This window comes from Nerophis ophidion, linkage group LG01, assembly GCF_033978795.1.
Source record: "Nerophis ophidion isolate RoL-2023_Sa linkage group LG01, RoL_Noph_v1.0, whole genome shotgun sequence".
NCBI classification, from domain to species: Eukaryota; Metazoa; Chordata; class Actinopteri; order Syngnathiformes; family Syngnathidae; genus Nerophis; species Nerophis ophidion.
In genome coordinates, this window is record NC_084611.1 from 71,088,434 (window position 1) to 71,114,499 (window position 26,066).

A 26,066-nucleotide genomic window follows, 5' to 3' on the forward strand; every position below is an offset into this window, starting at 1 on the left:
TATAACTACTTAATTTTAAAAATCATTAAACTAATTACATCATGAAATCAATATTTTTTTATATTGAAATTATTATTTAAATGATTAAAGAACTAAATTAAATTTTACATTAAATAATAATGCCAAATATATTAATGTCATTATTTAAAAATGTGTTTTTTATTCAATGATGTCCTATTTGAAAGCACAATATACATCATTATATAATGAATTCAATGAAATTATTAAATAATTGAAAAACAATTTTTATTGAGTAAATGACACATTTTTGTTTTTGATTCTACTCCTAATTAACGAATGACGAACTGAAGTTTATGTTGTCCCACTTGAGCGTCCATCGAGGACTGTATAGCAGAACAGCGCCCCCCCGTGGCGGCGAAGCAGCACACGACACCGTGTCCTGATTGCTAATAAATTACGTATCGAAGAGCTCATTATCTCATATTATGGGATGTTGGGTATGTTTGATTGAGGTTTGATTGTCTGTCATCTAAGAGAGGCTGAATTTGTCCTTGGTCACGTGACACAATAATTTATTGCCAGTTGTTGTCAATAATGCTAAACGTATGGTCGTGGGAGCTCATTATCACCTTTATTAGGATTAAATAAACTTTCCAAAACATGATTTGCACATTTACATTAAAACACAAAATGACTATTAGTCGCAGCAGCAGCAGCGACGGGTGGGCGAACAACACCTCACACGAGCAAAGGAGTCGGACCTATTTTACTGCGACACAAACGGGTGTCTGGCTCCCTCTAGTGGACAACTACGGGGAAGTACACGGTCGACATGATTGTACGTCATAAGAATCTTCCTTCAAAGGCACAGAAGAATACAAAACATTCAGCTCTGCTGCTGGCAAAAAGCAGACCAAGAAATGGAAAAGTCATCACTTCGCAGCTTGACAAGTCAAAAAAAACTTTTAAACATTGTTGAAAAACACAAATGTCAACTAATAAACACCACAGAGATATATTGTGAAAACTAATGACAAAAACTCAAAAGATTAACTTTGAAATATTTTATTCTTTAGGAAAGGAATATTAGAGCCACATTGGAAATGGAATAGTTATACTTCCAAATTCAGTAGAAATACTATGACCACCAAACTGTTTTAAAAACTAAAATGATAATATGACAATTCCTTTCTTAACAAGATGTCGTAGTATCGTAACAATAGGAGAATGAAAGTGTCATTTTGCGAAATGTTCTTTATATTGAGACAACATCATCATTATTAAATAAAGACAAGAAGAAACCATAATTTTATGGTTGATCATTTGAAATCATTAAATTACCAGCAAAAGAGTAACAATATTAATTACCACAAAAAAAATCAAAACATCATGAAAATAGTAGAACACGTTTAAAAATTTGCAAAAAAAGACATATTTTTGCATGAATACGAACTGACTTTTTCTTGGTTGTATTAGCATTTTTTTCTTGAAAAGAAATATAACACTTATGACATTATAGTAAAAAAAATGTAAGACTATAATTTTACATTTCCATGTGGACCTAATACTCATTTAAAACAAAAATAATAATGTTTTTGTAGCATTATTATTTTCTTTTTCTGAAATTAATCTAAAAAATCTATCTATTCTATACTTGGTACACTTAGATTTTTTATACTATTATGATAAATAATACAATTAAATATTCATGTTTTTATAACTTGTCAGAATTTTTACACAATTTTTATAGTTTTGTCACTTTTAAAAACCTAGTAGGATATTTCCGTTAAGGCTGGGCTGACGTTGAGATAATGACATGTTATTTTATTGTGCTCTTCATGTATAAAATATTAATATGGGGAGACTTTTAATCAATTAATTTGTAATTTAAAAGGTTGAATAACCCTTTTGAAGTGATGTATCTGAACAAAACACTGACATCTTAGTTGTGTGTTCTAGCTGACAATATGTAAATGATACATCTTTATTATTGTGCCTATGGCCAATAAAAGGGCCAGACTTTGGATACTATAGCTAACTGTATCTATGACATATTGCACATGACATGAAAGTAAAGAAGCGCTAACAGTGTCAGTTTCATAAATGGGAAATTATTCTGCTGCTACTTTGCATGGTTTGGCACATGACTGTTCTAAGTAAGGCAAAGCGTCCCCCGCCCCGACCAAGCAGCGACTATAAAGTAGACTTTTTTGATGCTTCCTACAGAACACGCGTCGCACGTCACATGACCCTGTCTACCTTTTCTGGAGCAGCTGGGACAGTTTTGGACTAAGAAAAAGGTGCAGGTACTTGGAGCCGTCGCCTCAGTTGGCCTCGTAGGTGGCGAGCAGCGCGGCGTCCACGGGCTCCATGCAGGAGGGGCAGGTGAAGGAGCGCATGAGCCAGGCGTCGATGCAGTCTGTGTGGTAGATGTGGAGGCAGGGCAAGAACCGGATGGGGTCCCCATACTCGAAGTCCATCATGCAGATCACACACCTGCGGGAGCCAGAAAGAAGGCGTGCTCTGTGATGAATGAATGAATAAGTAAACGCTGGACTCTAAATAAGCACCTTTTATTTTCCTCTCAGGAAATAAAGAATGCACTTTTATCGCCTGATACCACACATACAAAAGCTGGTCAAAGATCCTTTACATAACAAGACCAACTGAGTCATAGATTGTCTATAAGAGATAAGGGCTCTGCTGTTTTCAAGTACTTTCTGCAAAACTGCAGTCAAAGAATCTATAAGAGAAGTAGGGCGTTGCTGGTTTAGAGATCTATTGGAGCAACGCCACACAAAGATCCTCACTGTGTGAGGACTGCTGTTTTTGAGGATTGACAGCAAAAAGTGTCAAAAATTGTCTATATGACAGGAGTGCTTTGCTGTTTTTAAGATCTTAGTCCAGGTGTCGGCAACCCGCTCTGGAGCCTCTTTAGCGCCGTCCTAGTGGCTTTCTGGAGTTATTTCAAAAATATATGAAGAATGGAAATAATGAGAGGAAAAAAACATATTTTTTGTTGTAATATGGTTTCTGCAGGAGGACAAACATGACACAAACCTCCCTACTTGTTATAAAGCACACTGTTTATACTAGACATACTTCACTGATACGAGTCTTAGGCGAGCGCTGTTTTGTCCAACTACTTTTGGCGGTCCTTGAACTCACCGTAGTTTGTTTACATGTATAGCTTTCTCCGACTTTCTAAGACGTGTTTTATGCCACTTTTTTTTCTGTCTCATTTTGTCCACAAAACTTTCAACGTTGTGCAATGATGCACAAAGGTGAGTTTTGTTGATGTTATTGAGTTGTGTGGAGTGCTAGTCAGACATATATGGTCACTGCATGACTGCAAGCTAATGGATGCTAACATGCTATTTTGGCTAGCTGTATGTACATATTGCATCGTTGTGCCTAATTTGTAGCTATCTTTGAGCTCATTTAGTTCCCTGTAAGTCCTCATAATTCAATTTATATATCATGACACACTATCTGTGTGTAATATGGCTTTTATTTTTTGCGGCTCCAGACGTATTTATTTTTGTAGTTTTGGTACAATATGGCTCTTTCAACATTTTGGGTTGCCGACCCCTGTCCTAGTCCTACTGCAACAACTCAGGGTGTCAAAAAAATAATCAAGTTTTGAATAAAACGCGATCCTTATTTGTAAAGATCAGTTTAAATTTTTAATTTTTTTTTAAATCTGTCCTAATAATCATTAGATGATCATATCTGCTTTTAGGGCTAGGCGACATATCGATATACTCGATATATGGCGGGTTTGTCTCTGTGCGATATAGAAAATGACTATATCGTGATATTGGAGTATACGTTCTCAGGCAATTGTTTTTAGCTGCTGCCATTACACTACAGGCTTTTCCCACTCTTTCTTGTCCCTCCTTCTCAGAGACTTAAAACAAGCGCACCTTCTTACATAAGTCATGTGTGCAACGTCACATGCTCCTGTGGAGCACAGAGGTAGCAACATGGTCAAATTAGCTGAGATGCTAACGGTCCGGTGAGAGTGGTAATATGAGAGAAAGAAGGTGCGAATCTGGTAACAAATAGAGAAATAATAATTCCCAACAAAAAAAGCACAGGATCCATTGTCTGGCGGTGGTTTGGCTTCAAGCAGGAAGATGTTCAACATTTATGCGGCAAAAGCGTTGCTACATAAAGTAGCAGCACTGCTAATGTAGTATCATTTGAAAAGTCATCCGCTAGATAAAGAGGAATGCTTGAAACTCTGCATGTCAACATCTCCGGCTGGTGCCACACCAACAAAATGCCAAAGCAACTATTTCCAGATCAACGCCGTATGAAAAAAAAAGTCAACAACAGAAGGAGATAACGTCCGCAATAACTTATCACATAGCGAAGGACATACACTATTTGATTTCTTATTATGCAGCTCAATTTTATTTGACAGTTATTGAAATACCATCATGCACAAAAGTGCGCTGTATTTGTTTTTAACTATTGTTGTTACGTTCTGTACAAAAAGTGCACTTTAATTTAGTGATGTCATCTTAGTGACATCATGCACAAAAGTGCACTAATAACTTGTTTTAAAATGTCTCTGACAATCTTGCACTTTCTGTTTTGGAATTGACATGAATGTTTGTGCCACCGCTTAGTAACTGTTTAATAAATACAGTTTTGGTCAATTGACTTAGTTGTGATTTCCTTCTCTGCATGAAAGTTTAAAAGTAGCATATATTAATGCAGTATGAACAAGAATGTTTTAATATTGACACATAGAATCATCATACGGCTGTGATTATATGTATCAAGTGTTCATTCAAGGCTAAGGCAAAATATCGAGATATATAACGTGTATTGCGATATGGCCTAAAAACATTGAGATATTAATAAAAGGCCATATCGCCCAGCCCTATCTGCTGTACAGATTTACTTTAGAAAATATAAGTGTTTTCTGGTAGCCTCATTTGTGTTTGACTTTATTAAATGTTTGGGTAGCATTTTGTCAAACAAAATCAGTTTTCTTTTAAGTTATATAAAAATCATCAGAGCTGTTTGTCTATTTAAAGGAGAAATTTAGATAATTATAGAACTGGCACTTAATGTTAATGTAAAAGTATTGATTTTGTATCGAGAATCGATTTTGAAAAGAGTCGTGTGGTGCCCAAAGATTCACAGCTCTAAAAACAACACTGCTAAAATATATGACACGGGTGTCATATAAGGACCAAAAGCAAAAATTGCTAGTCACATGTCAGGAGTGCTTTGCTGTTTTTAGGGACCTCCTGTGACAATGATGGTCAAATATAACCTAAATGACAGGACAGCTCTGCTGTTTTTCGATAACATAAGCAACATTTGTTTTGTCAAAGATTGTCTACATGACGGGAGTGTTTTGCTGTTTTTAAGAAACTTCTGCAACAACCCCATACAAAGATAGTTTAATGACAGGATAAGTAAACTGCTGTTTTTTAAGAACCTACTGCAACAGCATTGTTATAAGATCATCTCTATGTGACGGGAGTGCTTCGCTGTTTTAAGGACTTTGTCAAGTCAGAGATTGTCTATACGCCAGGCGTGTTTTGCAGTTTTAGAGATCCATTGCAGCAACATCAGTCAAATATCCTTAATGAGTGAAGACTGCTGTTATTGAGGGCAGCAACAATTGCAAATTCAAAGATTGTCTATGTGACAGGCATGTTTGCTATTTTTAGGGAGCTATTGCAACAACACTATTAAAAGATAACAGGAGTGCTTTGCAGTTTTCAAGGACCTACTGCAATACTTGCTCATCAAAGACGCTCTTTATGATGAACATGCTGCTGTTCTTAAGGACATACAGCACCAATTATTGAATGCATTACTTTTTGTGCATTCGTTTCGTCTCATCTAGATTACTGAAACATATTACTTTGGGGTCTCCCTATGTCTAGCATTAAAAGATTACAGTTGGTACAAAATGCGGCTGCTAGACTTTTGACAAGAACAAGAAAGTTTGATCATATTACGCCATACTGGCTCACCTGCACTGGCTTCCTGTGCACTTGAGATGCAACATTAAGGTTTTACTACTCATGTATAAACTATTAAACAGTCCAGCTGCATCTTATCTTGCTGATTGTATCGTCCCGGGCACAAATCTATGTTCTAAGAGCTCCCACTTATTAGTGATTCCTAGAGCCCAAAAAAAGTCTGCGGGCTATAAAGCATTTTCTATTCGGGCTCCAGTATCCTGGAATGCCCTCCTGGTAACAGTTGGAGATGCTATCTCAGTAGAAGCATGTAAGTCCCATCTTAAATCTCATTTGTATACTCTAGCCTTGAGATAGACCCCTTTTTAGACCAGTTGATCTGCCGTCTTTCTTTTCTGCTCTGCCTCCCTCTTATGCGCAGAGAGGTTAACAGGTGGCCATGGAGGAAAGGCTGGCTGTTCCAAGTCGGGATCAAGGGTGGACCATTTCTCCTTATCAATTGTGCCCATTGGGTTGAGTTTTTTTCTTGCCCTTATGTGGAATCAGGGATTATTTTGTGGGATCACAGCCAAAGATGACGTTGTGGTTTGTGCAGCCCTTTGAGGCATTTGTGGATAAGGGCTATATAGATAAACTTTAATTGATTGGTTGATTGATTGATACCACTACTCAGAGATCCACTCTATGAGATGAGTGCTTTGATTTTTTTAATGACCTGCTGTGAAAGGTCAAAGATCATCTAAATGACAGGGGCGCTCTGCTGTTTTTAAGAACTGAACGCAGAATTTGCAAGTCAAAGATAGTCTGTTTTAAAGGAGTGCTTGGCTGTTTTTAGGGAGCTATTGCAACATCAAGGCAAGGCAAGTTTATTTATAGAGCACAATTCGTACATTAGGCAATTCAAAGTGCTTTACATTACTGTTGCATTAAATTACAAGGCGAATAAAATCATGAATAAAAATAAAATTATGGAACTTAATTTGTCTTTAGTACGAAAGCTATTTTTGACTGTATTTATGTAACTGATTTTTTTTCCGTTGAAATTATCTTAACTTAATTTTTTTTTACATAAAATTATGATATTTCACAGAAAAAAAATCAGTAGCAAAATTCTGTGTATAAAATTCAGTGCATAAAAATTCAGTGTTTTAAGATTCAGTGAAGAAAAACTTGTTGCTTCAAAACACAAGACCCACTTTGGGTAAATTAAGACTGATGCAATCGATCCTCTCTCAGAACCAGCCAATGAGGTGTCAGGTTTGAAGTCACGTGACACAGGCCTTGCAAAGCATAAAAAAGGCAGTACCTGTGCTACCTGGTGATAGTACAACATAATCAACACTTCATCGTGGCTTGTTGGATGTTTCCAGACTATAGAAATGATTCCAATGGTTACAATTGTCACTTTTGAGTGACAGACGGGTTACTATGGTAACCATAGGAACCACGTTACAGTAGCTCCATGCAGCCTAGGCAAGAAGCTGAGTGGGCGTAGTTTGCTTACAGAGTAGCAAATCTGACGCGACGTGTCAAACAGGCAGATTTCTACAACAAAGTTCTGCAGAAAAGTGAGATAATATCGAACATGTGATTGCTTTTTTACCTTTTGCGTTAATGTTTTGCCATGTTTGGTGCATCTTAGTTATTCTGACTCGATTAATAAAGATTTTAATTAAGAAAGTGGTCTGGTAAGTAGAGGAAATATTCTTATATTCTCAATATTCAGTGTTTTATTGTTCATAGTTAAAGGCCTACTGAAACCCACTACTACCCACCACGCAGTCTGATAGTTTATATATCAATGATGAAATATTAACATTGCAACACATGCGAATATGGCTATTTCAGTTTACTAAATTACAATTTTAAATTTCCCGGGAGTTTCGTCTTGGAAACGTCGTGTAATGATGACGTGTACGCAGGACGTCACACGTTTTTAGGAAGTATGAGCGCTACGCACACACACAGGTAAAAGTCGTCTGCTTTGATGGCATAATTACACAGTATTTTGGACATCTGTGTTGCTGAATCTTTTGCAATTTGTTCAATATTGGAGAAGTCACAGTAGAAAGATGGAGTTGGGAAGCTTTAGCCATTAGCCACACAAACACACAGTGATTCCTTGTTTAAAATTCCCGGAGCTGAAACTTTCCTATGGATCAGAGCGCGGTCAAGCAGACATGGATTCCAACCGAATGTCAACCAGCAGGTTTCGGTGAGAAAAATGTGGTTAAAAAGTCGCCACTTGCCGGGTATCAGCTGAGCTTGTGTCGTCCGTAAAGATGCCGTCGACACCTGTGAGACATTGGCGTTAACACACCCGTGGACAAACCCCTCCAACTATCAGGTAATATTAAACTCACTAAAACACTAGCAACACAATAGAAAGATAAGGGATTTCCCAGAATTATCCTTGTAAATGTGTTTAAAAACATCGGAATACGTCCCAATGCTATTGCGTTTTTTTTTTAACGCTTTTTTTTTTTTTCTAGTCTGTCGCTATCAATATCCTCAAACACGAATCTTTCATCCTTGCTCAAATTAATGGGGAAATTGTCTTTTTCTCGGTCCGAATAACTGTTTTTGTTTGAGGCTCCCATTAAAATCAATGTGAATATGTGAGGAGCCCCCACACTTGCGACGTCATCATCTGCGACTTCTGGTAAAGGCGAGGCTTTTTCAGGAAGTACCAAAAATGGCGAACTTTATCGTCGATTTTCTCTACTAAATCCTTTCAGCAAAAATATGGCAATATCGCGAAATGATCAAGTATGACACATAGAATGGACCTGCTATTCCCGTTTAAATAAGAAAATCTCATTTCAGTAGGCCTTTAATATTGTAAATCCCACATGCTATATTTTCCTGTACATTCTGAGTCTCTTATTCAGTAAAAACACTAAAATTGTATTCCGTTTTTGAGACGGTCTGTTGTAACGTTTTTAGTACCAGTCATTATTGTGTGTGTGTTTGTACCATCGTGTGATCAGTTTTTATCCTTTTTTGCAGACTCTTGGCATTTTTTCAAAAGGGACACAAGCACATACAGCAGAATAAATGTCATGGCCACATGCAGCACTGCATTACTTGCCTCGTTGAAAGAGCCGTGCCACGTCACTTTAAACTTTACACTCCATTGGCTGTTTCTAACACAGGATCGATTGCCCATCCATCCATTTCTACCACTTGTGCCTTTTGGGATCGCAGGAGGTGCTGGAGCCTATCTCAGCTGTATTCAGGCAGAAAGCGGGGTGCACCCTGGACAAGTCACCACCTCATCGCAGGGCAGGAGGATCAATTGCTGCAGTCTTATAATTTACCAAAGTGTGTCATGCGTTTTGAAGCAGCACATTTTTCTGCACTGAATGTTATACATTATATTTTTAAAACACATAATTTGTAAAGTCCGAATAATGTAATAGAGACACAACTTAACCTCAGTAAGAAATGATCATGAAAATAATCTAGAATTAATCTAATTAAAATGAAAGAGTGTAGAAAAAATACCATCGTAGGCAACGTTAAATAAAAGTGTTTTCCGCCTGGATTTGAACATAAAAGAGAATAAGGAACTAATTTTAATATTGTATTGATATTGTTGAACTGTCAATAGCACTCAGCATAAAAAAAATGTGCCGTTAATAAGTGTGATCTGTATCAGTATTAGTATCGGCGGATCGATCTCACTCATGGATGATCAGTATCAGAATGGGCGGCATAAAACTCTGATCAGAACATCTTGAGCTGTAGTGAACTATTTCCACAACTCACTCTTTCACTTTGCGGTCGGAAGGGTCAGAACCCGGGTCAAAGATGCCCCTGGGCAGGTGGTGGATGAGGCCGATACGCTGGGCGATGCGGATCTGCTCTTCCTCGGTCAGCTGACTGGCGGGACGGCTCTCTCCTGGGGTGGGATGGTACACCTGCACAGGCTGAGGGCGTGCCTGGAAAATATGTAATCATTGGATTATATGAAGTTCATCCTTGTGGTTGTTGTAATGTCTATTGAACAATCGAAATGGGGCATGTGCGAACGAATCATTTATTTTGAATGGCTCTTTTAAGTGCATGATGATTATTGCTTCACAGTTGCGAGCCGTTTACACCAGGTAGGGCAGTACAATATTGTATTCACATTTTTATTATGTTCCATTGTATTCCAGTCGTATTTATACTTTTTATAAACATATATGCATTTTATTCTTAATTACTATGCATTTACTTTTTTCTGTATTGTTAAAGTGCTCTTGTGCTACAAAAGTCTTAAATTCAAAATAATGACGTCCCTGTCAAAGCATGGGGATATGGAACCATATGTTGGAGTGTTTACAATTAAAACACAACAAACATAAAAATATAGTCAACATTTCAAAATATTTCTTAACAATAGTGTAAAAATAATCCCTGGTTTATCACTGTCAATTGGTTCCGGACATAAACTCAGTTTCATAGCTGGAGCAAAGCAAACAATAAATATTTAACATTATGAGCACTGTAAACATTAAATAACACCCTTTAGTCACCTTTACACTCTTTTAATCAATGATAGTAATGCTGTCTGAGGCTGAGCTAGGGATGGGCCGATAAAACAATATCAATATATCTCAATAGACATGTAATCAATATCAATTAAAAAAAATTTTTTTTTTTACATGTAAATATATATAATTTTTTTAGTGAGAAGAGAAATTCAAAATTTTCAATAAAACAGAAAAAGTAATCGGCAGTAAGGCAGTTTTTGGATCTTTTTTTAAAAAACAGACCATAGTCCTTCACGACGCTCATCTTTTTTTTCAACCCTTGTAACAAATGTGCTACTTTAAAGTCCTTCCTGAAAACTTTCAGTTTTGGTTGATTTTGGTGGTGCCAGTTGACCAAAGCGGTATTTTTTTGCCTAAATGAAGACCACATTTCCCATGAGGACGAGCGCATATGGCGTCAAACTGACATGATTATACCACAATAATTCATTATTACTGATCTTTCAACATTAAGAACCTACATAATTTACTCAAACTTTATATTTGCGGTTTGCAGTCATCTCATTGTTTTTTTCTTTATACACTGCTTTTGAGCTTGTTGCGTGGCTGGTCGAGTCAGTGTGGAACTGCTAACTATCAAAGTATTGCTACCATGCACATTTCCGATAGCTAATATTAGTATTATCATTTTTATTGGAGCATCGAAAGTTACTTACAAGTCCAGCAAGAACAGATCCATAGAATCTTCATACTGGTGTGATTACATGTATCAAGTGTTAATTCAAGGCTAAGGCAAAATATCGAGATATATATCGTGTATTGCGATATGGCCTAAAAATATTGAGATTTTTGTTTGCTATAAAGCAAGTCAGTACATCTGCAGTTTTTTGTGTGGCAGGGTTCCCTCTTCAAAGTTGCTAAGTGCCAGTAAAAGCGATACAGACCCCCTTAGGCCATGCCTGAGGTATCATTCCAAATGTTATAAAAATATTTTATGAAGGTTGAAAAGTTACTTAGTGCTGCTTTAAAATAATAGTTTGGTCCAGTAATATTTAAATAACAGATACTGCTAAAACATACATTAATGTTCATACTTAAATAACAATAACAGACCATATTAATGGTTATTATAATTAATGTAACTTCCTGGTAGTAAACCTGCAAACAATAGTTTTTCTCAGGTTTTTCTAGGTTAATATTTTCAACTTTGCACTATTTTGTTACACTTTCTTAAGCATTTCTTATATATTCCTTATTTTTGCACCTTAATTTAAATAGGTTATTCTTAAGTACTGACTGTGATTTTAGAATTTTAATTTACACTGTAGTGTGTGAATGTGAGTGTGAATGTTGTCAGTCTATCTGTGTTGGCCCTGCGATGAGGTAGCGACTTGTCCAGGGTGTACACCGCCTTCCGCCCGATTGTAGCTGAGATAGGCTCCAGCGCCCCCCGCTCCCCCGAAGGGAATAAGCGGTAGAAAATGGATAGATGGAATATTTTCCATGGTTGTGTTGACATTCCTTTTCCTTTCTGACTTAACGGTCGAGGGGATAAAAATCAGAGAAAGGTTACATTTCAAATACAAAATTTTAACATTTAATAATTTTTTTTCTTGGTCCATATTTTGTATAGGTCATAAAAAATATCAGTAGTTAGCGATATCGACCAATTTAAAAAAAAACGTATACTGATACCGTTTTCAGCCATATTGCCCAGCCCAAGGCTGAGCCAATCAGTTGCCCTGATACTGAACAGCGCGCTCTGGTTGGTTTGGTCTCATCTAGTGGCCAATGCTACAAAACCAGGGTTTCCCCATAATGTATTTGATTGTGGCGGTGCACCACGGCATTATATTACCCGTCAGACCTTAAACGTTTTTTTTAAATAATTTTTTATGTGAAAACAAAATAAAGTAATATAATGTAGTGTAGCATACAGAAACACACAAAGTCGGATGCTCTTTTTATTTTTTGGTACCAATATAATGCTAACAACGGGCCAAAATTCCAACAAGTATTTCCTCTGCAGTGTTTGCGTTAACACATTTTTTGTGTCTTTTTACGCATTGAAATCAGTGCAAGTGTTTTTTTTGTTTTTTTTTAGCGATTCTGCTTTCTCTGGGTCAGAAATCCAGTTCTCTTGTTTGTTTGTTTTATCCATTATCACTTTACGCTGGTGTTTCGTTTTGTTTATTGTGACGGTGCGCTCTTATCACGCCGTCAGGAGAGCGAGGATGCAGCTGCGCACGTACAGTGGGAGCAATCGCGCTGTCACAAAGAATATGTCAGTGTCGTGACTTGGAGAAGATAACCGGGCCAAATTCCGTCCCCGTTTATTGCATTTTTATTGGTCGTTACAATGTTGACTAAAAAAACAAAGCTGTTTTTGTTTCTTTAAACTGTCATTGCTCAAAACATAATATTGAATCAAAATCAATGTTTTTATGAATTATTGACATATCCAAGGCTTCGATTACTTTACATCCAATATTCCACTTTGAAAAATATTTTTTGCGGAAGACTTTGCATATTTTTTGTTTGCCATAAAAAAAAACATTGTTTTCTTTGACAAAAAACAAACAAACAAAAATACAACATAGAACAAAAAAAATACTTAGACCTGAGGGATAGATGTGAAGTTAAAGTACTCTAATAAATAATGTATGTATGCACTGACACACTATTGTCATTTTTTCATGACCAAAGCAAAAAACGTTTTACACTTTTATACTGAAATAAAAACACCTACAACCTATTAAATACAAATATAAAAAAAACTACCGGCGGCGGTAAAGTTAAGATCCATGAAGGAAAGAATAAAGTGAATGAATGTTTATAACTGAATACATTTATATATGCATAAAAGTTGTTGTCTATTGTATTATTATTTTTAATGAATTAAGTAACATTCATGATTTGTGTGGAGTTTGCATGTTCTCCCCGTGACTGTGTGGGTTCCTTCCGGGTACTCCGGCTTCCTCCCACCTCCAAAGAAATGCACCTGAGGATAGGTTGATTGGCAACACTAAATTGGCCCTCGTGTGTGAATGTTGTCTGTCTATCTGTGTTGGCCCTGAGATGACGTGGCGACTTGTCCAGGGTGTACCCTGCCTTGCGCCCGAATGCAGCTGAGATAGAACACCTTTGGGATGAAGTAGAACGGAGACTGAGAGCCAGGACTTTTCGACCAACATCAATCAGTGTGTGACTTCACCAATTCGCTTCTGCAAGAATGGTGGAAAATTCCAATAAAAACACTCTGTAACCTTGTGGACAGCCTTCCCAGAAGAGTTGATGCTGGAATAGCTGCAAAAGGTGATCGACATCATATTGAACCCTATGGGTTAGGAATTGATTGATTGATTGATTGATTGATTGATTGAAACTTTTATTAGTAGATTGCACAGTACAGTACATATTCTGTACAATTGACCACTAAATGGTATCACCCGGATAAGTTTTTCAACTTGTTTAAGTCGGGGTCGATGTTAATCAATTCATGGTACAAATATATACTGTCAGTATAATACAGTCATCACACGTTAATCATCAGAGTATATGAATGGGATGGCACTTCAAGTTCATATGTGAGTCAAGGCAGGTGGCCAAACACTTTTGGCAATATAGTGTATCTGGCAATCTAAGGTAAATCCTGAATACTTCCGTCCATTTTCTACCGCTTGTTCCTCTCTATAATACGATAATATCTTTACTTCATTTAAAAAAGTTAAAGTATCAATGATTGTCACACACGCACACGCACATGCACATGCACACGCAAACTAGCTGTTGCAAAATTATTTTCTGCATTTGACCCATCACCCTTGATCACCCACTGGGAGGATAGGGGAGAAGTGAGCAGCAGCGGTGGCCGCGCCCGGGAATCATTTTTGGTGATTTAACCCCCAATTCCAAACTTATCTATTTTTATGCTCGAAAATGCTAAATTCATGGCAATAATGTAAAACGTGCTTAAAAACCCCAAAAGCTGCAATATTGGAAGTGATTGTTTCCTAGATTAAAAAAAAAGTTTTAAAATAAATAATAAAACATAAAGAGCCTCTCTTTTGAAAGAAAATCAGCCAAGAGAAAATGAAACCAAATGTCTAGGTACAACGATTGATGATTAATTGAACTGGAAAACTCATATAAAAAATATACAACAGAAACACGTCAACAATGAATAAAGCAAAACATGTTCTAGACCAAAAATCACTTTGTATTCTGTACTGCTCACTAGTGTTACCATATATGAGTTATTTTGTAGAAATATGGGGAAATAACTACAAAAGTACACTTCATTCATTAACCGTGTTACAAAAAAGATCAGTTGAATAATACATAATGCCGGATATAGAGAACATACAAACCCTTTATTTATTGAATCAAAAATATTGAAATTCCATGACATAGTGAATTTGCAAACAGCTAAAATTATACACAAAGCAAACTATAATCTGCTACCCAAAAATATACAACAATACTTCTTAACGAAAGAGGAGAAATATAATCGTAGAGAAAAATTTAGTTTAATAAACATTTGTACGCACGTACAAAAAATAAGAACTTCAGTATATCACTTCAGTATATTTCTTTGATGTTTGATGTTTCCCTCTTACACACATGTAAGAGGGATGTGTACTATGGCTTTGAGTCGTGTTTTTTTTGTTGTTTTTTTCCCCTTGGCCTCAGTCTGCACCCCCACTCCAGGGCCCAGGCTAAGACCGATTTTTTTAAAATTTTATTTTAATCTTCTATTCTTTTCTCCGACCCCCCCCCCGTTTACCTATATGTCATCTTTTTTGTAAGGGGCGCTGGAAGCCGGCAGACCCGTCAGCGATCCTGTTCTGTCTCCCTGTAATGTTTGTCTGATCTTGAATGGGATTGTGCTGAAAATTGTAATTTTCCTGAAGGAACTCTCCTGACGGAAATAAAGTACTATCTAATCTAATCTAATCTAATATCAGTATGTGGAATTAAATTATGGAATGGATTAAGCAAAGAAATCAAACAATGTACACATATAATCCACTTCAAGAAACTCCATCCATCCATCCATTTTCTATCGCTTGTCCCTTTCGGGGTCGCGGGGGGTCAGTGGAGCCTATCTCAGCTGCATTTCGGCGGAAGGTGTGGTACACCCTGGACAAGTCGCTACCTCATTGCAGGGCCAACACAGATAGACAGACAACATTCACACACTAAGGCCAATTTGGTGTTGCCAATCAACGTACCCCCAGGTGCATGTCTTTGGAGGTGGGAGGAAGCCGGAGTACCCGGAGGTACATATACGAATCTTTCATCCTCGCTCAAATTAATGGGGAAATTGTCACTTTCCTTGTCCGAATCGCTCTAGCTGCTGGTGGCCATGATTGTAAACAATGTGAGGATGTGAAGAGCTCTACAACCGGTTACGTCACGCGCACATCGTCAGCTATTTCCGGTACAGGCAATGCTTTTTTATTAGCGACCAAAAGTTGCGGTACTTTATCGTCGATGTTCTCTACTAAATCCTTTCAGCAAAAATATGGCAATATCGCGAAATGATCAAGTATGACACATAGAATGGACCTGCTATTCCCGTTTAAATAAGAAAATCTCATTTCACTAATGGAGGTTGTAATCGGAGTTTGAGGTGATTACCAGTAGTTGATCATGTTACCTGGTAAGGTGGCGGCGGCTCGCCGGGCAAGCTTCCACCCTCAGAGTCGTTGAGCGGCGACAGGTCGTCTGCTCCTGCTGCAAACAGACAGTTCCCCATCGAAGTGGAGGCAGCATGAAGAAGGACAACACTAACTGTACTCCTGCTAGCTGCCGTCGTCTTTCTTCCGCGGAGGAAGACAACAAGCACGGCGTCGACCGACTACACCTTCTGCAATGTTACCGTGACTAAGACACACATGAATACATCGCTAGCGACATATTTAAAGTGCTCCACCAACTTGTTTCGCCGTCCTTATTCTTGTGTGTTTACAAAATGTAGACCGGAAGTCCTCGTCTGGGCGTTTGAGCCACTTCCGCGTTAGACAATCCTCGCTTCTAAAAATACACTTTTTTTTGGGTGGCGATTTCCAGCTTTTACATTCCATCCATCCCATCCATTTTATACCGCTTATTCCCTTTCTGGGGTGCTGGCGCCTATCTCAGCTACAATCGGGCGGAAGGCGGGGTACACCCTGGACAAGTCGCCACCTCATCGCAGGGCCAACACAGATAGACAGACAACATTCACACACTAAGGCCAATTTAGTGTTGCCAATCAACCTATCCCCAGGTGCATGTCTTTGGAAGTGGGAGGAAGCCGGAGTACCCGGAGGGAACCCCCGCATTCACGGGGAGAACATGCAAACTCCACACAGAAAGATCCCGAGTCTGGATTTGAACACAGGACTGCAGGACCTTCGTATTGTGAGGCAGACGCACTAACCCCTCTGCCACCGTGAAGCCCTCTTTTACATTCCAGGATGTATAATAATTTAACTCACTAAATAGGAAATTTGAAATCATATCCAAGAAAAACCGAGATTCAGGATCGTAGATGACATCGACAGAAGTTATAAATGAACTACAATTTATATAAAAATGCACATATCTGTGTTTATCTTATGTGTTATGTTGAGTGTGTATATATATATATATATATATATATATATATATATATATATATATATATATATACACACACTCAACATAACACATAAGAAAAACAGAGATATGTGCATTTATATATATATATATATATATATATATATATATATATATATATATGAACTACAATTTATATAAAAATGCACATATCTGTGTTTTTCTTATGTGTTATGTTGAGTGTGTGTATATATATATATATATATATATATATATATATATATATATATATATATATATATATATATATATATATATATACACAGTTCATATATATATATATATATATATATATATATATAATCCAAGAAAAACCGAGATTCAGGATCGTAGATGACATGATGACATCGACAGAAGTTATAAATGAACTACAATTTATATAAAAATGCACATATCTGTGTTTTTCTTATGTGTTATGTTGAGTGTGTGTATATATATATAAAAACACAGATATGTGCATTTTTATATAAATTGTAGTTCATTTATAACTTCTGTCGATGTCATCATGTCATCTACGATCCTGAATTATGTTGAGTGTGTGTATATATATATATATATATATATATATATATATATATATATATACACACACTCAACATAACACATAAGAAAAACACAGATATGTGCATTTTTATATAAATTGTAGTTCATTTATAACTTCTGTCGATGTCATCATGTCATCTACGATCCTGAATCTCGGTTTTTCTTGGATATGATTTCAAATTTCCTATTTAGTGAGTATATATACGTATATATATATATATGGACAGTCAATTCACAGTACGTGAATCAACAAATAGTAAAGCGTCCTTTTGTTTTGAAGGAGTCTAAACCGGAAATATCAATGATACTCTTGTTGGAAGCAAACGATCACGTACAACTGACAATATTCATGACAAATTTGTTTTAAAGATGGGATATTTGGTTTTACACTGTATGAACAAAAATTTGAAAAGGAATTTTACCCTTGCAACCTCATTATTCTATTGGCTAAGTTTTATATTCATAAATGTAAGTTTCTCAAAACCCGACCGGTCTTTTGTGCCTTTAAAAAAGATTTAGAACCCTACATTAAAACACTCTCCATCTCTAACAACAAAAAAGCTGTGAAAACGATGATACTGTGTTCCAAATCTAAGTTATTTACCGAAATTGAGTACTGTTTTTATACTTACTTTGATTATTGTTTCTCGTCTGTTTGTTTGTAAATGTTGAAATGCATAAATAAAAGTTAAAATAAAATACAAATAAATAAATAACGTACAACTCCGGTTACTTTACCACTTGATCGTTGATGTTTTTTCCTAGTGACTTTATTTTTTATTTAGTTTGGTTATAAAACTATATGTATTTCTTTCGCAATTTTTTCCCAAACAAGACCATTGCAGAAAAACTGGTAAAAATGTTTGTGAATCGTACTTAGGGGTTAATTAAAAAAAGAAAAAGTATGCATATGTAGAATATATACAAATTCGTTTCCATATGTGTTTGGGAAATTGTGTTAGATGTAAATATAAACGCAATACAATGATTTGCTAATCTTTTTCAACCCATATTCAATTGAATGCACTACAAAGACAAGATATTTGATTTTCAAACTCATAAACTTTTTTTTTTTGCAAATAATAATTAACTTAGAATTGCTTGGCTGCAACACGTGCCAAAGTAGTTGGGAAAGGGCATGTTCACCACTGTGTTACATCACCTTTTCTTTTAACAACACTCAATAAACTTTTGGGAACTGAGGCAACTAATTGTTGAAGCTTTGAAAGTGGAATTCTTTCCCATTCTTGTTTTATGTAGAGCTTCAGTCGTTCTACAGTCCGGGGTCTCCGCTGTCGTATTTTACGCTTCATAATGGTCCACACATTTTCGATGGGAGACAGGTCTGGACTGCAGGCGAGCCAGGAAAGTACCCGCAGTCTTTTACTACGAAGCCACGCTTTTGTAACACGTGCTGAATGTGGCTTGGCATTGTCTTGCTGAAATAAGCAGGGGCCTCTATGAAAAAGACGGCGCTTGGATGGCAGCAGAGGTGGGTAGTAACGCGCTACATTTACTCCGTTACATCTACTTGAGTAACTTTTGGGATACATTTTACTTGTACAAGTAGTTTTTATGCAACATACTTTTACTTTTACTTGAGTATATTTATAAAGAAGAAACGCTACTTTTACTCCACTCCATTTATCTACAATCAGCTCGTTACTCGCTACTTTTTTTTATCAATCTGTTAATGCACGTTTTGTTTGTTTTGATTTTGTCAGACACACATTCAAAGTAGGAACTACGCATGCCTGCGTTTCACCAATCAAATGCAGTCACTGGTGACGTTGGACCAATCAAACAAAACCAGGCGGTCACGTGACCGTCACACGTCGAATCCGACCTAAAAAAAGTTGAAAAACGTATTGGGGTGTTACCATTTAGTGGTCAATTGTGCAGAATATGTACTGTACTGTGCAATCTACTAATACAAGTTTCAATCAATCAATCAAAAGTGTAAAGGAAAAAAGACACTTTTTATTTCAACCGTACTTCCCGTCAAAAGCCTAAAGACTGATCGCGCAGTTCCTGTCTTCGCAATAAAAGCGCCGCTCCATCGCGCCTGCGCTAACAAAATAAGAGTCTCCGAAAACCAGCGCAAACAAGCTAGCAAGCTACGGAGTTTGCCGCCAATGTATTTCTTGTAAAGTGTATAAAAACGAATATGGAAGCTGGACAAATAAGATGCCAAAAACCAACGACTTTCATGAGGTATTAGACAGAAAAGAGGAACTTTTTTTCTCCTCCATTTGAAAATGTGGACGTTATCAGCACTATACTGTCTGATTCCAATCAATGCAAGTCATCAGAATCAGGTAATACACCAACTTATATTCTTGTCTTCATGAAAGATAGGAATCTATATGTTAAACATGCATGTATATTCATTAAAACACCTTTAACATTTCAACAAAAACGGCAAAATAAAAAACTATAAATTATATACTGTATATATATATATATGTGTGTGTATATATGAGGTTGATCACCTCGACTTGGTCATTTATTAAGTAATTGATTAACGTTGAAAAACGTATTGGGGTGTTACCATTTAGTGGTCAATTGTAGGGAATATGTACTGTACTGTGCAATCTACTAATACAAGTTTCAATCAATCAATCAATAAATGCCTACTGAGCCTATGGTGCTGTTAAGTTATTGTGGCTCAATTTACCTTATTTTTTTTATTTTAATGTATCATTATTTAATATATATTATTGTTTTAGTTGCTTAAGAGATATTCCTGGCTATGAATTTTCTCATTGCTATTTTTATGTTTTTGTGCATTATCTGTTGCCGTAATTATTAAAGGAACAGGTTACTCATCAGTTACTCAGTACTTGAGTAGTTTCTTCACAACATACTTTTTACTTTTACTCAAGTAAATATTTGGGTGACTACTCCTTACTTTTATTTGAGTAATGATTCTCTAAAGTAACAGTACTCTTACTTGAGTACAATTTCTGGCCACTCCACCCACCTCTGGATGGCAGCATATGTTGTTCCAAAACCTGTATGTACCTTTCAGCATTAATGGTGCCTTCACAGATGTGTAAGTTACCCATGCCTTGGGCGCTAATGCACCCCCATACCATCACAGATGCTGGCTTTTGAACTTTGTGTCGACAATAGTCTGGATGGTTCGCTTCCCCTTTGGTCCGGATGACACGATGTCGAATATTTCTAAAAACAACTTTAAATGTGGATTGGTCAGACCACAGAACACTTTTCCACTTTGCATCAGTCCATCTTAGATGATCTCCGGCCCAGAGAACCCGGCAGCGTTTCTGGAATTTGTTGATAAATGGCTTTCACTTTGCATAGTAGAGTTTAACTTGCGCTTACAGATGTAGCAACGAACTGTATTTAGTGACAGTGGTTTTCTGAAGTGTTTCTGAGCCAATGTGGTGATATCCTTTAGAGATTGATGTCGGTTTTTGATACAGTCCCTTCTGAGGGATCGAAGGTCACGGTCATTCAATGCTGGTTTCCGGCCATGCTGCTTACGTGGAGTGATTTCTCCAGATTCTCTGAGCCTTTTGATGATACTATGGACCGCAGATGTTGAAATCCCTAAATTTCTTGCAACTGCACTTTGAGAAACGTTGTTCTTAAACTGTTTGACTATTTGCTCACGCAGTTGTGGACAAAGGGGTGTACCTCGCCCCATCCTTTCTTGTGAAAGACTGAGCATTTTTGGGGAATCTGTTTTTATACCCAATCATGGCACCCACCTGTTCCCAATTAGCCTGCACACCTGTGGGATGTTCCAAATAAGTGTTTGATGAGCATTCCTCAACTTTATCAGCATTTATTGCCACCTTTCCCAACTTCTTTGTCACGTTTTTCTGGCATCAAATTCTAAAGCTAATGATTATTTGCACAAAACAAATAATGTTTATCAGTTTGAACATCAAATATGTTGTCTTTGTAGCATATTCAGCTGAATATTGGTTGAAAATGATTCGCAAATCATTGTATTCCGTTTATATTTACATCTAACACAATTTCCCAACTCATATGGAAACGGAGTTTGTATATATCAAATAGAACAAATGGCTTATCGATTATTACGCCAAAATAAGCCAAACAACGCAAATGGTTCTAATTCTGTAGCACTTTAAGATCAAATGTAAAGCAGATAGATAGACAAATACAATCTATTATACATATATATATATATATATATATATATATATATATATATATATATGTCCTTACATAACATCACCATAATTATTGACAATTAGGAGGACCAATAGTCAACATGATCCACCCAGAAATAAATAAAACAAATGGCTTATTGATAAGCCATTTAAAAAAATAAATAAATACATATTTATTTAAATGATAAATAAATAAATAAATGGGTTGTACTTGTATAGCGCTTTTCTACCTTCAAGGTACTCAAAGCGCTTTGACGCTACTTCCATATTTACCCATTCACACACACATTCACACATTGATGGAGGGAGCTGCCATGCAAGGGGCCAACCAGCACCCATCAGGAGCAAGGGTGAAGTGTCTTGCTCAGGACACAACGGACATGACGAGGTTGGTATTAGGTGGGATTAGAACCAGGGACCCTCAGGTTGCGCACGGCCACTCTCCCACTGCGCCACGCCGTCCCTTTTATATGTATTTATATGTATCATTATTCTCTTACTCACCTTTCCAATAGAGGCCTCTCCCCTCTCACTTCCTGTGCTCCTCTGCCCTGACTCCTACAGGTCGATAGAGGTTGTGGAGTGATTATTATTATTATCTACTGATGAAAATCATCGTGAATGAGCTCAGCTCTTATTTCTCCTTCATGTGTAAAGTGAGAAACACAGCTGATACTCCAAAAGGAAGTAACCCCAAAGATAGCAAATGGCAAAAAAGAGTGCACATTTAACTTTATAAATAACCAGGACCTTCATGATGCATTTCAGGCTGACTAGCAGCATTGTTTTAGAGCGGGAATGTAACTTTTGCCTGCAAAACAACAAATTGTACGACGTGCACAGAGGTTACCTATAGTGTGTTCGACAGGTTTTTATTTGTCAAACACAGACCTGGTGTAAATTGGAGCTAATACATTTTACTACAAGCAGTGATGAATACTTACTTTCTTGAAAAAAATTCTTATGTCCATTTTGCATCCGTTCACGTTCTTGTTCTGCAGCGCTGTGTGCTTCAAAGCTGCACACCTGCAGGACCGCAAGAAAGGTCGCAGAGAAAATGTGGACTGGATTTTGAGTGATTTGGGCATTTTCTATATGAACAAGTGGAATGGATTGGATACTGACATGCTAAAGGGGTTCTCTACCTTACGCTATGAAGTGAGGGGAAACTGAGTGAATAATGACAGGTTATATGATTATTTATTTAAACTCATGTTCAAGCCACTTTATAATTAATATGTCGGCATGTATTTGTAAACAAAAACAAAAAACACCAAATTATTTAGGGGGGCTTAAGAATATTTTAGGCCTAACAACGCCAATTGATATCTTCAAAGACAAACAGGACTTTAAGATTTTAAAGAGTTTAATTTTGGATTTATATTTTTTTCCCCTCAACTTTCTCGCTAAACTTAAGCAAAATTATTAAGCTTAGTTTTTTCTGAATTATGATCTTTTCAAAAGCTTTTTGATCAGATTTTAAAACGAGTTTGCTATGTGAACAGTACATATTATTAAACACCTATGTTTTACCTGTTTATATATATACAGTATATCCTTTACATATTGATATATAAAATATAACAATAACAACATTTCGTCACTGGTTTAAAACAATAAAACACTTGTCATGAAAATGTATGGTCATTGAAAAATGTGACAATTTCATCAGAGAGCCATCACATTTTTGTGTTTTTGTTTCGGGTGAAAGTGAATTGAGATTTGAGCAAAAAGAAGTGAAATAAATAGAAATAGAAAATGTTTTTAAGCCCTTTGAAAAATAAAGGATGTATGTACTGTATTGTGTACACACACACACACACACACACACACACACACACACACACACACACACACACACACAGTACATATACATACAGTATATAAATACATACATATACACACATATATATATACATATATATATATATATATATATATATATATATATATATATATATATATATATATATATATATGTGTGTATATATATATATATATATATATATATATATATATACCGGATATATACATACACACACACATATATACACATTATAAATATGTATGTATGTATATATATATATATATATATATATATATATATATATATACATATATATATATATATATATACACAGATACACACACACACACACACACACACACACACACACACACACACACACACACACACACACACACACACACACACATATATATATATATATAAATAGAAAGCATGCCATCCATTCTTTAATTATGAAATAATATGTTGTTAGAATGGGTATGCTTTTCTGTGTATGTATCCCTAGACTAGGGTTGTCACAATTTGCCATAGTTTCCATTTATGTTATTAATTTTGACACACTTATGGTGTTGTTTGTTGGTGATTGTTGTTTATTGTTGAGAGTTGTTGTAGGTGATTTTTGTTTTGAGAGTATTAAAAAAAATGGGCACAGGAAGTAAGATAACCTACAGTGCTAAATGCAGAAGGGTAGGAATTAATAAGCCATTGCTTTTTCCTACTCGTTTTACAAAGGGTTTTTATCATCTCGTGCGGGGGTTAGCAACCCACGGCTCTCGAGCTGCATTAGTGCCGCCCTAGTGGCTCCCTGGAGCATTTTTAAAAAAGGATTGAAAATGTAAAAAGATGGGGCAAAAATAATTTTTGCGTTTTGTAAGTTTTTTGTTTGAGGACAAGCATGGCACAAACCTTCCCAATTGTTAGAACTACAACTGTTTAATATGTGTGTGTGTGCTTCACTAATGACAGTATTTGGTGAATATCCTTTTGTCCTACTAATTTTGGCGGTTCTTGAACTCACCATGGTGTGGACTGTGACGCAATAGTTTGTTTACATATAAAATCTTCCACTCCTTTTGTCTCATTGTGTCCACCAAACGTTTTATGCTGTGCGTGATTGCACAAACTTGAGCTTTGTTGATGTTACTGACTTGTTGGAGTGCCAATCAGGCATATTCGGTCAGTGCATGACTGCAAGCTCATCCATGCTAACATGGTATTTAGGCTAGCTGTATGTACATATTGCACCATTATGCCTAATTTCTAGCTATATTTGAGCTCATTTAATATCCTTTACTTTTATCCTGTTTCTTTATAATTTGGTTGTGCATGTCTCATGACACATTATCTGTATGTAATATTGGCTGGGTTTTAGACAGTTGTTTGCATGCCATGTTGTTCCAGACCACAGCAAACAGCCAAAGATTGTAATAAATGTATTAAAAGAAGACCGCCTGCTGTTTCCTTTAAATTGGACACACACATCTATACCTTTGGCCATTAAAAGCCAGTCATTTCCAGGAGTTATCTCACCTCCTGATTTATTAATGTTTTCCAATGTTGTAAAAGTGTGTAGAATAAATATTACAATTCAACATTTCTGTCAACCAAGATTTGCTTCAGCCTGCGACACATAGTCATTTTGATAGTAGACTATTATAGGTAATATAGACACTTAGGTCCTGCGTTGCCTATGTTTTAAGACCTATATACGGCTTTTCATTTTTTGCGGCTCCAGACAGATTTGTTTTTTTGTATTTTTGGTCCAATATGGCTCTTTCAATGTTTTGGGTTGCCGACCCTTGGTATAGTGCTTCAAGTGTTATATAGTATTCACATGTTTAAAATATTCTTCATTCATGCACCAGAGTTCATAAAGATGGGATCATGGTAGTGTTATTTTTTTCTCCCATTAATTTATTGTACACTTATATTTGTTAAATATGACTTGGACTGTGCTTTTTAAAATTGTTGCACAGCAGCTAAACGAACACTTATCGTCTAACAATCTCTGTCAACTCTTTTAGTCCGGTTTCCGGGCAAAGCACTCTACTGAGACAGCCCTTGCAAAGATGACTAATGACCTGTTGCCATCCATGGATGCTGCTGCATCAGCAAAAGAACAAGTGACTTTTATGTTCTGTTTGGCTTTGAGGTATTGTCTAGGCCAGGGGTCACCAACATGGTGAGTCGCCCGCTGGCCTGTTCTAAAAATAGCTCAAATAGCAGCACTTACCAGTGAGCTGCCTCTATTTTTTAAAATGTTATTTATGTATTCACAAGTTGGTCTGGCTTTGCTCGACATTTTTAATTCTAAGAGAGACAAAACTCAAATAGAATTTGAAAATATCTTAAAGGCTTTGTCTTCACTTGTTTAAATAAATTCATTTATTTTTTTTACTTAGCTTTTTTATAACTTTCAGAAAGACAATTTTAGAGAAAAAATGCAACCTTAAAAATGATTTTAGGATTTTTAAACACATATACCTTTTAAATTCCTTCCTCT

The 26,066-nt window shown here is 36.4% G+C and overlaps 1 protein-coding gene across 1 annotated transcript; it reads right to left on the reverse strand.

Annotated features, from left to right (window-relative positions):
• Positions 1-569: 569 nt before the first annotated feature.
• rnf11a (ring finger protein 11a) lies at positions 570-16,416 on the reverse strand. Its single transcript, XM_061910024.1, has 3 exons — positions 16,059-16,416; positions 9,687-9,859; positions 570-2,457 (listed from the first exon to the last, which is right to left on the reverse strand). Exons 1-3 carry the CDS (start codon positions 16,155-16,157, stop codon positions 2,286-2,288), a joined length of 444 nt encoding a protein of 147 aa, XP_061766008.1. The 5' UTR covers positions 16,158-16,416; the 3' UTR covers positions 570-2,285.
• Between the last annotated feature and the right edge of the window lie 9,650 nt (positions 16,417-26,066).

What these genes read in the sequence shown, in the direction of transcription:
- rnf11a (XM_061910024.1), bottom strand. Translation starts at nt 16,157, where the DNA reads ATGGGGAACTGTCTGTTTGCAGCAGGAGCAGACGACCTGTCGCCGCTC. An exon ending in AGCCGCCGCCACCTTACCAG is followed by an intron (nt 9,860 to 16,058) that starts GTAACATGATCA and finishes CATATTTTCCAG; the next exon opens with GCACGCCCTCAGCCTGTGCA. An exon ending in TCCGACCGCAAAGTGAAAGA is followed by an intron (nt 2,458 to 9,686) that starts GTGAGTTGTGGA and finishes TGGCTCCCGCAG; the next exon opens with GTGTGTGATCTGCATGATGG.